Source organism: Budorcas taxicolor, chromosome 19 (genome assembly GCF_023091745.1).
Source record: "Budorcas taxicolor isolate Tak-1 chromosome 19, Takin1.1, whole genome shotgun sequence".
NCBI lineage: Eukaryota > Metazoa > Chordata > Mammalia > Artiodactyla > Bovidae > Budorcas > Budorcas taxicolor.
Genome location: NC_068928.1, coordinates 42,695,161 through 42,710,218, shown reverse-complemented (window position 1 = coordinate 42,710,218; position 15,058 = coordinate 42,695,161). Strand labels below are relative to the sequence as shown.

Sequence of the window (15,058 nt, the reverse complement as noted above, 5' to 3'; positions counted from 1 at the left end):
GTGTTGAAGGAGGAAGAAGCTCTTGAGGGGAAAGTAAAGTCTGGCGGCTCGTTTATTCAAATCAAACTTTATTAGCAGCTCCAGCAGTAGACGGGGCAAAGGAATTTTGTCTCTCGCGGAAGGCTTTTAAGATGGACACAGCTGCTCCGCTGCTCCACTTGTTGTAGGTCCTTTCTCTGGCGCTAGAGGGTGGGGAGACACAGTTTGAAATTTCCTTTTTTGCCTTGGAAGAATCAGAAACAAAATAGGACATTTATTAGTGCCAACTGTGTGCACTCTTAGGCATAATGACGAGACGAAGATCAATCAAACGAGGGTGCTTGCCCTCAACCTTTAGAGTTTAGCTATGTCAGAAACCGACTAAAATAAAAGGTGAGGTGAGGTGAGGTGAAGTCGCTCAGTCGTGTCCGACTCTGCGACCCCATAGATTGTAGCCTACCAGGCTCCTCCATCCATGGGATTTTCCAGACAAGAGTACTGGAGTGGCTTGCCATTTCCTTCTCCAAAATAAGAGAGAGAGGTGAAAGATGATTATAGTGATGCTAGGAGCTGCATGCCTTGTGTCAGGACAAGGTAATGTATTTACGTACATTATCTTTTGATCCTCATAACAATACTAGGAGATACTGTTATCTCTATTCTACAGTTGAAGATACTGTAGTTTGGAGAGGTTGAGTAATTTGCCCCAAGTCCACAACTAGTAAGTAATCGAGCAAAAAGCAAAGCAAAAGCAAAGTGTTAGTTGCTCCGTCATGTCTGACGCTTTGCGACCCCTGGACTGTAGCCTGCCAGGCTCCTCTGTCCATGGGATTTTCCAGACAAGAATACTAGAGTGGGTTGTCATTACCTTCTCCAGGGGATCTTCCTTCCTCCAGTTTGATCTTCCAGGGATCGAACTCAGGTTTCCCGCTTTCATCACAGATGGATTCTTTACCCTCTAAGCCACCAGCGAAGCTCTTAGACCGAGAGACTGTTTGCCAAAGAAAACTCTTCAGGGACTCCCTGGTGGTCCAGTGGCTAAGACTCCACACTCCCAATGCAGTTGTCTTCCAAGTTCAAGAGAAACCATCTTACAGTTTTTGCTTATCTGAACACTTACAAATCTGTAGGTCTTGGGCAAGCCATGGGAACAATCAGGGTTTCATCATTTCTTCTTTCGAGACTCTTTGGGGACCAATTTTCCCTGCAGCCCTCAGGACTTCATTTCAGTGGTTTATCACCCTAATTATGTATCAATACTTACATTTTTTTCCACAGTTTATTGTGATCCACACAGTCAAAGGCTTTGGCATAGTCAATAAAGCAGAAATAGATGTTTTTCTGGAACTCTCTTGCTTTTTCCATGATCCAGCGGATGTTGGCAATTTAATCTCTGGTTCCTCTGCCTTTTCTAAAACCAGCTTGAACATCAGGGAGTTCACAGTTCACGTTTTGCTGAAGCCTAGCTTGGAGAATTTTGAGCATTACTTTACTAGTGTGTGAGATGAGTGCAGTTGTGCAGTAGTTTGAGCATTCTTTTGCATTGCCTTTCTTTGGGATTGGAATGAAAATGGACCTTTTCCAGTCCTGTGGCCACTGCTGAGTTTTCCAAATTTGCTGACATATTGAGTGCAGCACTTTCACAGCATCATCTTTCAGGATTTGAAACAGCTCAACTGGAATTCCATCACCTCCACTAGCTTTGTTCGAAGTGATGCTTTCTAAGGCCCACTTGACTTCACTTTCCAAGATGTCTGGCTCTAGATTAGTGATCACATCATCATGATTATCTGGGTCATGAAGATCTTTTTTGTACAGTTCTTCTGTGTATTCTTGCCACCTCTTCTTAATATCTTCTGCTTCTGTTAGGTCCATACCATTTCTGTCCTTTATCGAGCCCATCTTTGCATGAAATGTTCCCTTGGTATCTCTAATTTTCAGGAAGCAACAGTTAGAACTGGACATGGAACAACAGACTGGTTCCAAATAGGAAAAGGAGTACGTCAAGGCTGTATATTGTCACCCTGCTTATTTAACTTATATGCAGAGTACATCATGAGAAACGCTGGGCTGGAAGAAACACAAGCTGGAATCAAGATTGCCGGGAGAAATATCAATAACCTCAGATATGCAGATGACACCACCCTTATGGCAGAAAGTGAAGAGGAGCTAAAAAGCCTCTTGATGAAAGTGAAAGAGGAGAGCGAAAAAGTTGGCTTAAAGCTCAACATTCAGAAAACGAAGATCATGGCATCTGGTCCCATCACTTCATGGGAAATAGATGGGGAAACAGTGGAAACAGTGTCAGACTTCATTTTTGGGGGCTCCCAAATCACTGCAGATGGTGACTGCAGCCATGAAATTAAAAGACGCTTACTCCTTGGAAGAAAAGTTATGACCAACCTAGATAGTATATTCAAAAGCAGAGACATTACTTTGCTGACTAAGGTCCATCTAGTCAAGGCTATGGTTTTTCCTGTGGTCATGTATGGATGTGAGAGTTGGACTATAAAGAAGGCTGAGCGCCGAAGAATTGATGCTTTTTAACTGTGGTGTTGGAGGAGACTCTTGAGAGTCCCTTGGACTGCAAGGAGATCAACCCTGGGATTTCTTTGGAAGGAATGATGCTAAAGCTGAAACTCCAGTACTTTGGCCACCTCATGGGAAGAGTTGACTCATTGGAAAAGACCCTGATGCTGGGAGGGATTTGGGCAGGAGGAGAAGGGGACGACCGAGGATGAGATGGCTGGATGGCATCACTGACTCGATGGACGTGAGTCTGAGTGAACTCCGGGAGATGGTGATGGACAGGGAGGCCTGGCGTGCTGCGATTCATGGGGTTGCGAAGAGTCGGACACGACTGAGCGACTGAACTAAACTGAACTTACATTTTTATCTTAAATTAAAATGTTTTAACTCAGAATATGATGTTTTAGAGTTGGAAAGGACCTCAGAGGTTATCTAGTTGGGCCTCTCAAAGATTAGAGGACAGTTTTAGAGCAGCAAAGTCACAAAATTGGTGCCACAGAGCATGGCACCCCCATTTCCAAGCCTGTGCTTTTGGCGCTGCACCACACAACCTGTCCATTTCCACCTCCATGGTCTTCTTTCAGCTCCCTTATTTGCTTCTGTGTCTTTTGCTGTTTCTCTCTTGGAAAATAGAAACAAAACCCTGAAATCTTATCATTGCCTTGAACTCTTCTCACATGCTAAACTCTCCAAATCAAATTAGTAACTAAATCCTGTGAATTTCACCTTTTAAATCAGTTTTTTTCCACCAGCGCCCTAACTGATCCAGCTTCAGTTGTCTTCTCCAGTCCCTCCTCAAATCTTAGGGTGGATCAAAATTGCTTGGGATATTTATTAAATATGCATCGCCAACTGAAGAGACTCCAATTCGGGTCTGGAGTGGAGTCATGAGCTACAGGTCTTATTTTGAGAAACTTCTCTAAACACAACTCTTTAAAAAAATAATTGTTTATTTTTGGCTGCACTGGGTCTTCATTGCTGTGTGGGCTTTCTCTAGTTGTGGAGAGTGGGGACTACTCTTTAGTTGTGATGCATGGGCTTCACATGATGGCGGCTTCTCTTGTGGAGCACACGTTCTGGGTGTGTGGGCTTCAGTAGTTGTGGCTTGTGGGCCCTAGAGCTCAGGCTCAGTAGTTGTGGCACACAGGCTTCGTTAGTTGTTCTGTGGCATGTGGAATCTTCCTGGACCAGGGATTGGATCTGTGTCCCCTGAATTGGCAGGCAGTGTGTTATTCATCGTACCACCAGGAAAGTCCTAAACACACTACTTCAGTACTGCCTCTTCATCTGCCTGAAATCCTTTGTTGGCTCAAACCAAAGTTTGAACTCTCCCTTCCTGTCTTCCTTGCAGTATAAGTTCCTGTCTCCTCCACACCACCCTTCACATCCCCCCAGGTTCCAGTGAGCTCAACTACTCAAAGATCCAACCTCTTCTGAGCCCAGGGTCTTCACTCAGGCTGTTTCATGTTTCTTTATTCTTCGCCTCCTCTGTAGCCAGGCAAAATCCTACCCAATCCATCCTTCAAAGCCACTGTAGAATTCTCCCAGGCAGAATTCATCTCTTCCTTCTCTATGCTCCCTCAGCAATCCAGTCCACACTTAATTTATTGTAGAACATATTTCAGTTGGTTTGGGACAGTGGTTGTCAGAGTGTGGTCCCTAGCAGGATCAGTGTAACTGTAGCAAGTGTGGGAACTTGTTAGAAATGCAACTTCTGAGGCCCCACCCCAGAGCTACTAAATAAAAAACGGGATAGATCCCAGCAATTTAACAAGGTACTAAAATCTCCAATCGGTTTGGTGTCTCCTTTGCTAAATCTTGTTCCTTGAAGGCAGAGAGAGGTAAGTCTGGAGCACCTAGCCTGGCCCAAGCAGTTGATGTGTGGTCAGTAGTCAATGAACGAAGGCAGAGCACTTTGGGAATCTTTAACACCTTGCAGATCATACCATGGACGCTGCACTTTCACTGGATACATATCCATGGCTCCCTTTCATTTTGATCTTGCCTAGCCTTAGACCTGAGCTGACAGTTCTCTCTCTCCTCCTTCATCCTGTCTGCCCCACTCCAAGCCAAGCAGAGACCTCTGTCCTCAGTTATACTGCAGATGTTACCAGTGACTAGTAGATGTGTGATGGCTGGCATGTTTGTCTCTGTCTCTACACGTCTTTAAGTTTCATGAAGCACTTGGCACAACAATGGCTGTCCATCTCCCTACAGTCCAGTCATTTGGCAGCTGAAATTTCTGGCAGGTATGTGGAAAATACCTTGACGTCCCCAGAGTGACGGTGAAGTGATGGGGTGGATAAAGGAGAGAGAGGAACAAAAGATTTCGAAGCAGCCTGATGTAATGAGGTAACATAACAGTATAAAGATAATAGGATTTGGATTGGGGCAACTTGAGTTCAAATCCCAGCTCTTCCAACAAGTAAATGGGAACAAAACATTTAACCCTATCTGCAGTAAGGTTTCCTCAACTACAAAAATGGGGATAATATTGTCCTGCCTTACAAGTAGCGAGAATTAAATTTGGAAGACACACACACAAAATGCTTCTCATGATGCTAGCATAAAAGCCTTCATACCAGTTAAGTTTTTGTGAGGATTATACTGGCTATAGCACTTATCACCCACCCTAAACAACGTTATGTTTTTTCCAGTAGTCATGTATGGATGTGAGTGGACCATAAAGAAAACTAAGCACCAAAGAATTGATGCTTTTGAACTGTGGTGCTGGAGAAGACTCTTGAGAGTGCCTTGGACTGCAAGGAGATCAAGCCAGTCAATCCTAAAGAAAATCAGTCCTGAATATTCATTGGAAGGACTGATGCTGAAGCTCCAATACTTTGGCCACCTGATGCAAAGAACTGACTCCTTGGAAAAGACCCTGATGCTGGGAAAGATTGAAGGCAGGAGGAGAAGGGGACAACAGAGGATGAGATGATTGGATGGCATCACTGAGTTGATGGACATGAGTCTGAACAAGCTCTGAGAGTTGGTGATGGACAGGGAGGCCTGGTGTGCCACAGTCCAGACATGACTGAGCAACTGAACTGACTGACTGAAATGGTACCAGATGAGTGAGTTTTAAAATATGATTTTATTTTTTTTTAGTTTTGGTTGTGATGCGTCTTCCTTGCTGCATGGGTGTTTTCTCTAGTTGTGGAGCGCATTTCTCAGTGTGGTGGTTTCTCTTGTTGTAGAACATGGGCTCTAGGGCACACAGGCTTCAATAGTTGCAGTACGTGGGCTGAGTAGTTCCAGCTCCTCTGCTTTAGACCACAGCCTCAATAGTTGTGTGCACAGGCTTAGCTGCTCTGAGTATGCGAGGTCTTCCTGGATAGGGATTGAACTAGTGTCTCCTGCGTTAGTAGGTGGATTGTTTACCACTGAGTCACCAGAGAAGCCCCAGACAAATCAATTTAGAAGTGCCAAATCTGGGACTTCCTGGTGGTCCAGTGAAGACTCTGAGCTCCTAATGTAGGGGGCCTGGTCTCAGTCCCAGGAACTAGATCCCACATGCTCCGATTAAGACCCAGCAAAACCAAAAAAAAAAAAGTGCCAAATCCAAAAGTGGTATGTGTCATTAGATTTGCTGTGGGGACAGGACTGCAGGCCTGAACAGAATGACATGAAAATGCCAAGGGCACTGTTTCGTGAATTTTTCAAGGGGTGGGGGCAATACCACCAAAGCTGAGTTGATCTGGGGCAGAGGGCAGAGAAGAGGCAGAAAGGCTAGGAGCCAGACATTACTCAAGGAAATACTGATCTGGATCAGATGGGCTAACAGCACTCAGACAGACTTATAAACCAAAGCCAATGGTCTCTAAGGTCTTTGCAGAGAAGCTACACAAAATACTATGATTTTATTAGCAATCACAGGTTATCATTTTCCACAATATTTTACACTTATCCTGTTTCACATGAAGGAAGACTCATTCTAATGAATTACCAAGAATATACCTTAAATAATATTTTACCCCCCAAAATTAAGTTAAAATGCACTACATAACAGTGCAGACACAAAGTGCAGCTGGCAGTTTAATACATGAAATGATGCTGAATCAGTAGTGCTGGGGAACCTATTTGGCTTTCCAGAAGGTGATACACTTTGCTCATCTTTGGTCAGTCCCAGAGCAGTATGCAAGCTGAATAGCAGATATGAACAAAAAACGCTAAAACAGACCAAATATGACCAATCTAGAGTCAGTTTTACAAGGAAATGCTCAGCCCCTTCTCCATCACCAGTGATCGGCCACAGTTCCTACCCCTGCTGTAGTACTATCATGAGGTCAGACCTCCTCCACCAAGCAGCCTCCAGGACTCCACATTTCCTTCTTGGGAGCTGGCAGGTGCACAGAGAAAAGGTTACTTGCCAGGGCAGATGGTACCAGGTGGTGGCTGTCCTTGTAAAAGAGCTCTGAAACTAAAGGACCATCACCTAGGCCATGACTACCTTGTCAGGGACAGAATTTAGTTCTTACCTCTATGTGAAAAAGGGCTCATATTAGAATCAACCATGGGAAATTGCCTGGCAGTCCAGTGGTTAAGATGTGGCACTTTCGCCACTATAGGCCTGGGTTCAATCCCTGGTCAGGGAACTAAGATCTCACAAGCTTTATGGCACCACAAAAAAAAACAATTGTGGTTAATACCCTTAGAAATACTGTTCTCGGATACTTTCACTCCCGGCTTTAGAGGAAGCTATGGAACAGACATGGCCTCCCCCAATCCTGGGCTCAGGAAGACAGAGCCATTGGTATTCACAAAAGGAATTTAAATTCTGACCCAGGACTCTCACAAACCTGCTTCAAGTGAAGGAAGATGACTCCCAACGTGACTGACAGGAGCCTCAAGTTAAATCTCTTCCAGGACCAACAACTCACTCACCACTGTGAAGAGAATGCTTACAGCAACCTGGATTTTCTAAAAATCAGGTGTGGCATGACGAAGGTGTACCCATGACTGACTTCTTTTCCACAGGCTCAAGTACATGTGCTCATATGTGCACACACACCAGGGCTGAAGCTTTTAACAAGAGGGTCTCCAGCATATCTTTCTGAGATGCTTAGTTGATGGGGAAAACAGACTTTCTATTATCTGGCTGGTGAAAATGTCTTTAGCCCCTCCTCCTAATCCTTGCTTTTACCCTAGAAGACGAGCCATCTATCCCCACTGAGCAAGGTGCTGGTCTGGTGCCAGGGCACTCTCATCAAAAGGCGTCTTTGATGTTCTTGAGCTGGCGCACAGCCAGGTCTACAGGGAGGCTGAACTTGAGGCTGCTGAGGCGGCTGAGCAGGTTGAGGGCGCTCTCAAAGCCTGTGTGTGCCATGTAGCTCCAGGGCTGGTAGTGGGGCTCGATGAGCGACCCTGACTTGCAGATGAGGTTCATCCAGGACACGAGACGCTGCTCATTCAGCGCCAGGCACACCAAGGCCTTCAGCTCCGAGTCTGCACTGCGCTTGAAAGGGTCGTGCTCCGTCAGCACCATGTGGATGGCTGTCAGGAGGCTCTGCTTGGGTGTCACCACAGTGCCTCCTGAGACAGGCAGGGCGAAAGACTGTGAGAGCTTTCGGGCTGGGGATTCCACGTACGCGCGGCCGTTCTTAGCGTGGTAGTACTTTACAAAGAGCTCCCAGGGGTGCATGGCCTCGGGCGCCGAGGAGAAGGCAGGCAGAAGACAGGCGATGGGGGCCATGACGAGGCTCATCCCTGGTGAGGGGGCGTACAGCCCGTGGGCCAGCAGGTCCCTCACAGCCACTGTCAGCTCCTTCCGCACAGCCATGGTCAGCTCGTCCTTGCCTCCCAGAGACAGGTCCTGGAGGCTGACGGAGCTGATGATATGGTCGTGCGCCTGGTGTCTCAGGGCAAGCAGCTTCACCCTGTCTACTGATGCCTCCAGCCTCTTCAGCAAGGGAGAGTAGTCCCTGTCGCCCTGGCCCCTCGGCCACATGGGCTGCGGGATCTGGCCCGTGGCACACCCGAACTGGCTGACGGCAAAGATCTGCAGCACTGCCAGCGCTCGCCGCATCAGGTGCAGCCCTGTCTCCCGAACTCTCTTCACATCTTCTGCCTTCGCTGCGTAGGAAACACAGTAACTCATCAGTGAGGGGCTGTAGTGGTCAGACGTGCCACCTATAGCTTAGAAGCTGAGATTCAGTCTGGCTTCTGACCTACAGTACAGGTCCTGCATGAAGCCAAGAGCCACCCAGGATGGCACTGGACTTACCTATTTTGGTTAATAACAACTATTTTGGGATAAAACTCACATAACATTCAACTGACCCATTAAAAGTGTATGATTCAGTTTTGTTTTTTAATAATCAGAGTTGTGCAACCATCCTCTCCCAAAGAAACCATGTAGCATTGGCATTTTCCATTCCCCATTTCTCCCCAATCCCCAGGCCTAGGCAACTGCTAGTCCACTTTCTCTCTCTCTAGATTTGTCCATTCTGGAAGCTGTACTTACTTTTGCTGTTTCCTGGAGGCAGTCTGCTGCTGCCAGTTCTGCTGGAGTCACTTCCTGTCTTCCCACTAGCCTTGCACTCACAGTGTCCACTCCCTGTCTGTAATGGGCTTCCTACTTCATCTGCAATCAGAGGTTATGAAGAGAAGACCCTTGTTTAGCCTCATTTTGGCAGGTTTTTAAAGGAGAAATACTATTTACTAGTGCCTACCGTGTGACAAGACTTTTACAAATAGTATTTCATTCTGTGGAACAGTGACTAGCAATATACTAGCTGACTCAGTAACTATTTGCTCAGGGCAGGAAACATGAATCATCATTTTATGGAGGAGGAGAGCCAGACTAAAGAGGTTAGGAAACTGCCTACCCTCTTTAGTCCATGAAGGACATGAAGTTGGTGAACAACAGGGCTGAGATTTTAACTCTATGGTTCTAAAATCCATGTCCTTTCCACGCCACTGTGTTGGCTCCCTTACCAAGTGATCAAACCTCTTTAACAGTTCATCAAGGACCGACCCTATTAGGTGTTAGTACTCAAAAATACATATAATTATGATGACGTCCAGCCATCTGCTCTGACCTTGGATGAAGTTGATGAACATCTCAAGGTCTCGGATCTGAGTTTTCAGCTGCTCAACCAGCTGTTCTTTCACTCGGGCTGGGTTGACGATTTGAGCCACAGCAGCATCCACACGCTGTCGAAGCTCCTCAGTGGACAGTGAGCTGAGGTCCTCATTCAGATTCATGTCCAGTTTCTTTATTAACTCATCAATGATCACCTACCAAGACCAAAGCCATGAGCACACCCTTTGGAATTTTCAGTGAGAGGGTTAGGGAGAAGGAGAATCTTGACTAGTCGCCTCCCTTCTACCCTTAAATGGAAATCAAATTTGTGGACAAAATGGTGCAACTGCTGATCAAGGTGAGGGTACAGGCCCTTTACTTCTCTTATAGACATAAGGACACTTAATTCCAACAAAATGGCTCTTCTTGCTGCAAATTTTCTACCTGGCCAGGTAACCTTCACTTAGGAGAACAACAGTGTGAATGATCCAAAGTGGCTGATGATCCCAAAAGCCCCATAAGTAGATTCCCTCATGGCCTTCAAGAGAATAAATACTGATTTCCCCTAGTCTCTAGACCTTCTCAGCCCCCTTTATGCTATTCTAGGCAACTAAAGGAAAAGCTCTGCAAAATACTCAGGCATGTTACAGCCAAAATATTCCAGTGACAATATGAGGAACAATATGAAAACCATATAATGTATAACTCCAGCTGTGCCAGAAAAACAGCCACATCACGGCTCCAGGAAGACAAACACACAGGAGAGGCTGTATTCCGACCAGCAGATTTACCTGTCTGCCCAGGTGTTGCTTTAATACATACAGCTTTAAAGTCAGGAGTCCTGGAATATTTCTCAAGGGTGCTGGGGGAAAAAACTAGTTTATAAAACTACTATGAAGTGCCCAAGTAGAATGGTTTTAATGATCAAATGAAAGAAATTATTGTTGTTATTATTATATAACTATTAATAATAACCACCACCACTTAAAAAAAAAGGCTCCATCATCATATTAGAAAGCTTTGGCACTTGTGTTTCCATGAGTGAATAAAGACTGGTCCCAGGTAGTAGTAACATTTCCCTTTGATTTGGGCCAGTGGTGAGGCCGAGGGTGAGCAAGATGGGAAGGGCTATCCTCTGAATGCTGGAAGGGACAAAGGAACCCGAGGCAGTAAAGGAGGAGCCTCAAGGTCTGCTCACCCGCTGTCTTTCCAAGACCACGGACTGTGGAAGGGAGTCATAATTGCCCTCTTGATAGGCAAATGTTTCCAGGTCATCGAGCTGGGTTTTGAGCTGCAGGATCAGTTCCTTTTGCTTCTCCCTTTGGGTTTCCAGACGTTCCCGTTTCTCCTGCTCACTCTAAGAATGGAAAAGATTTAGGTTGATTTCACAGGAAAAGGAAAAGTCAGAACATATTAAGAATCCTCTTAAGCCAACAACAACTAGTAAAATGTAAAATGCTCCCAAGTAACCCAAATGAAATACAGAATTCATGCTGATGCTGCTAAGTCGCTTCAGTCGTGTCCAACTCTGTGCAACCCCATAGACAGCAGCCCACCAGGCTCCCCCGTCCCTGGGATTCTCCAGGCAAGAACACTGGAGTGGGTTGCCATTTCCTTCTCCAATGCATGAGAGTGAAAAGTGAAAGTGAAGTCACTCAGTCATGTCCGACTCTTAGCGACCCCATGGACTGTAGCCCACCAGGCTCCTCCATCCATGGGATTTTCCAGGCAAGGGTACTGGAGTGGGATGCCATTGCCTTCTCCAACAGAATTCATGAGACTGACTACTCAAAAAGAATTATTTCATCCGGGAGACTATATTAAATGTGTGTTTTAAGAATTTCTCCTTCACTGGAAATAGGATATGAATACAATGGAGCCTTTTGTTAACATTGTTTCCCCCTCCCACCCCACAAAGTTCTAGTTAAGATTTACACAATTTATTTCATCCAGGAAGCCTTCCAGGAATTAAACATGCCATCCTCTATAGCCAGTTCTCCTGAACAGTTGTGGCAGCCAAACTGTGCAAGAGAATCTGGAGGTAAGGGTGTGGAGAACGGCTTGGTAACTCATAACTAGTTTTTTAAGGTCGAAGCTCCTTCAATATATTGCAAAATCAAATGAATAAATGCAAGTGCCTAAGGCAGTGAAAAAAAAATCTAAAGCCAAGTAATAGGGATGGGAAGGTAATAAGTTTTCTTAAAAAAAAAAAAAAAAAAAAAAAGGCTGGTAAGGTTCCCTAAACAGTGATTCCTTTTTTCGCTGTTGGCCACTGGGTCAGTTCTTCATTTAAATGCTTAAAAATCCTTTGGAGAGGTTCTTCCCTGGTGGTCCAGTGGTTAGGAATCTGTGCTTCCACTGCAGGGGGTGTGGGTTCAATCACTGGGGAACTATGATCCCAAATGCAGTACTGTATGGCAAGAAAACAAAACAAAAACTCTTTGGAGAGGTAAAGTCTTGCCAGTATGTTCTCAAAAACTGGTTCTTCCTTGCCTTTTTTTTTTTTTTGCTGCACTGTGCAGCATGAGGGATCCCTACACACCCTGCAATGGGACTGCAGTGTCTCAGTCACTGGACTGCCCAGGAAGCCCCTCCCTTGTCTTTCCTGAGTATAAAAAGCAAAAGCAGCAAATTATTTGCAGGTGTAACTCTGCATTTTAAACTAGATATCTATGCTACTGCTAAGTTGCTTCAGTCGTGTCCCACTCTGTGTGACCCCATAGACGGCAGCCCACCCGGCTCTCCCGTCCCTGGGACTCTCCAGGCAAGAATACTAGAATGGGTTGCTATTTCCTTCTCCAATGCATGAAAGTGAAAAGTGAAAGTGAAGTCATGTCCGACTCCTAGCAATCCTGTGGACTGCAAACCTACCAGGCTCCTCCATCCATGGGACCTTCCCGGCAAGAGTACTGGAGTGGGTTGCCATTGCCTTCTCCTAGATATCTATAGGATATTAAATTTAATCTTAAAATGGTACTTACCAAGGCCTCCAGAAGTAAGGTATGAGAGAGAACACATGAAAAATAACAAATTAACTTTTGTTTAGCTACTTAAAAAAGCAAGCCTCTTGCTTTAGTTTTGTCCAATAGAAAAGCAAGCCTTTTCTCGGGGGATACTGCTCTCCAATCCTTTCCCAAAGTTGCAGTTTTTTTCTCAGAATCCTGTTCTCCCCCACTGAATGAAGGCCTAGATATCCTTTAAGAGGTTTCCTCGATTTCCTCAGGCATAACCGACCACATCCTCTGTATTTTATACACACTTTTACGGTAGCTCATGTTACATTTTAAAGATCTGTGTAGGAGTCTGTCTCCCCAGTTCTATGAACTCCTTAAGGGCAAAGGCCTTGATTGTACCCCCAGGGCCAAGCTCAGTGTCTGGCACAGGGTAAGCTCTCAGTATACATTTGCTGTATGTTACCGAACTCAATCATGTTCAGAAGGACACATAACTAAATACTGAACTCTTATGGTGACAGTTGTTTAACTGGCCCAAAGGGAAAGAAGTAGCAAACTTTTGTTTTCATTGTAAGCCTTCCCAAGCTATGAAATCCAGGAAGAAAGAAACCAGTCATAGATACTGATTCCATTTTCATGAGTGTACCAGCTGAACGCTTCACCTGCGACAGTAATTACTGAGTACCTATCTACGGGAGTATGGGCAAACAAGTTTACTAGGTGAGAACAATGAGCTCTGGTGAAAGACAGGAAATAACAAATAATTTCCAGTATGAATTGAGATAAAATACTGGTTAAAAAACCTGAAAAACTGAAACCGATACATACTAAATCATTTGGTTCAAACACATCCACTTTGGTGCTACTTGTTCACGTGTCAATATACGCACACAAGACTGCAGCTGCACATCAGGTGTTTGATCTCAAAACTTTTTTGTTTTTTCAGCTGTATTGTGTCTCCAAAAGTAAAAATGAACAGCCAAACCTCCACAGAGAACCTTTGGTGCTCCTCACTCCTGAACAGAGCCCAACCACAGTAATTCTATCCTATTTGTTCCTTAAAAGCCTGGCAATTTGGGGACTTGTGCAAGGAGCTGTGGGTATGTGGAGAGAAGGGTGGTACAGCAAACACAGGATTGTACTGGAAACATTCAGATTAAAATAAGCAAGTCAATATCTGCTACTGATAAGTCTTCTTGGCTAAAACCAATTTTAGTGGGAAGAAAGCCACATGTGGATTGTAACCTAAACAATAAAAAGGTGGGAAAAAGAAAGCCCAACAAGCTACAAGCTATCTACAATTATGCACTTACAGAGGTTCAAAAACTGTAAGAAAATGTTGCCTGTGGATGTCATACAAATTCTCAGTACTTAGTGTCAGCTAACTGAATGAATCTTGTCACAGCTGCCAAAGGTGCTTCCTTCAGAATATCTAGTTATTAAGTAGGATGGGAAGGAGTTTAAAAATACCAGCATTAGTAAATTTATATAATCAGGAGTTGTATTTCTTTCAATTACTGAGACCTTACTGTTTACCAAAGCTCTCACACAGGAGAATCTGAAGATAAAAGACATTCTCTAGATTCTAGGAAAGCACAGATAAGGAGTAGATCTAAATTTCCATGGATTTCAGTTCGCTTGCTCTTCGCTAACCAATTTTCTCAATCCCTGGGGTCGGGGTATTCTATCAGCAAACGTGCTCAAGACTTAGGTACTGGAAGCAATGACAAGGTGAGTGGGAGCAGTATTGTTTCAGCTGGTTGCTCTGCTGTCTGAATACTCTTCTCGCTCATCCCTCTTTTGCCTTTTATGTCATCACACCTGCATCTCTTTCCGCACCTTTGGTGGACACCTCTTATCATCAGCTTCCCAGGCCTCTCTGTCTGGTCTCTGTCGGGTCTCTTCTGGGACACGCATACCCACCTAGACCAGCCGGTTCCTCACCAGTGCTACCTGCTTTCGAGTTAACATCGCCACTCCCCCAGCCTTCTATTCCCATATCCCTCGGGGCCGGGCCCCAGCTGTTCACCTGGTCTTCGCCCCGTAACCGTGGTCGGTCCCCCGGCAGCCCGTCGCCATCATCGCTGGCGGGGTCCTCCGAGCCCCCGTAACCCAGGACGTGAGGGCAGCCGCGGAAGGCGAAGTCCTCGAGCTCGCGCAGGAGGCGCTGCTGCTCCGCCGGCGCCCCGCGCACCACCTGCCGCAAGCGGAACTGCACCTGCGCGAAATGCGAGGACAGCGCGAGCAGCGCAGAGTCCAACCGCCGCCTCTCGGCCCGCAGCCGCCTCAGCGTCCGGCCGGGGGAGTCCGGCGGGGAGCCGGGGACCACTCCGGGCTCCTCGGCCGCCGCCTCTTCGGAGAACGCCGCCGCCCCGGGCCCGGCCTCCGCCACCGCCCCCACTGGCGCCCAGCGCACTGCCTCGCACGGCGGCAGCGACTCCTCTTCCTCCTCCTCTTCGTCCTTCGCCTTTGGTCCAGCGCCCACCAGCCCCGTTACCGGGTCCGCAACCGCTTCGACAGCCGCCATGTTTCAGGAAACGCCGCCGCACGTCAGCCGCGCCCCCCCTGC

At 46.1% G+C, this 15,058-nt stretch overlaps 1 protein-coding gene across 2 annotated transcripts; it reads right to left on the bottom strand.

The window, feature by feature from the left end:
* Positions 1-144: 144 nt before the first annotated feature.
* RUNDC1 (RUN domain containing 1) lies at positions 145-15,016 on the bottom strand. Of its 2 annotated transcripts, XR_008201045.1 has the most exons (6): positions 14,519-15,016; positions 10,734-10,892; positions 9,552-9,750; positions 8,975-9,094; positions 7,311-8,583; positions 145-223 (listed from the first exon to the last, which is right to left on the bottom strand). XR_008201045.1 is itself a non-coding variant. In XM_052658435.1 (5 exons), the coding sequence occupies exons 1-5, from the start codon at positions 15,014-15,016 to the stop codon at positions 7,718-7,720; spliced, it is 1,842 nt and encodes a 613-aa protein (XP_052514395.1). In that variant the 3' UTR covers positions 6,394-7,717. The 2 variants fall into 2 exon arrangements, 1 of the variants encoding a protein (XP_052514395.1); XM_052658435.1 differs by lacking the exon at positions 145-223 and having other exon boundaries at positions 6,394-8,583.
* Between the last annotated feature and the right edge of the window lie 42 nt (positions 15,017-15,058).

Excerpts from the sequence above, each read along its gene's own strand:
- RUNDC1 (XM_052658435.1), bottom strand. The coding sequence starts at position 15,016 with ATGGCGGCTGTCGAAGCGGTTGCGGACCCGGTAACGGGGCTGGTGGGC. Across the intron at positions 10,893-14,518 it reads GGTTACGGGGCGAAGACCAG|AGTGAGCAGGAGAAACGGGA; the intron begins GTGAACAGCTGG and ends TTCCATTCTTAG. Across the intron at positions 9,095-9,551 it reads GTTCATCAACTTCATCCAAG|ATGAAGTAGGAAGCCCATTA; the intron begins GTCAGAGCAGAT and ends CTCTGATTGCAG.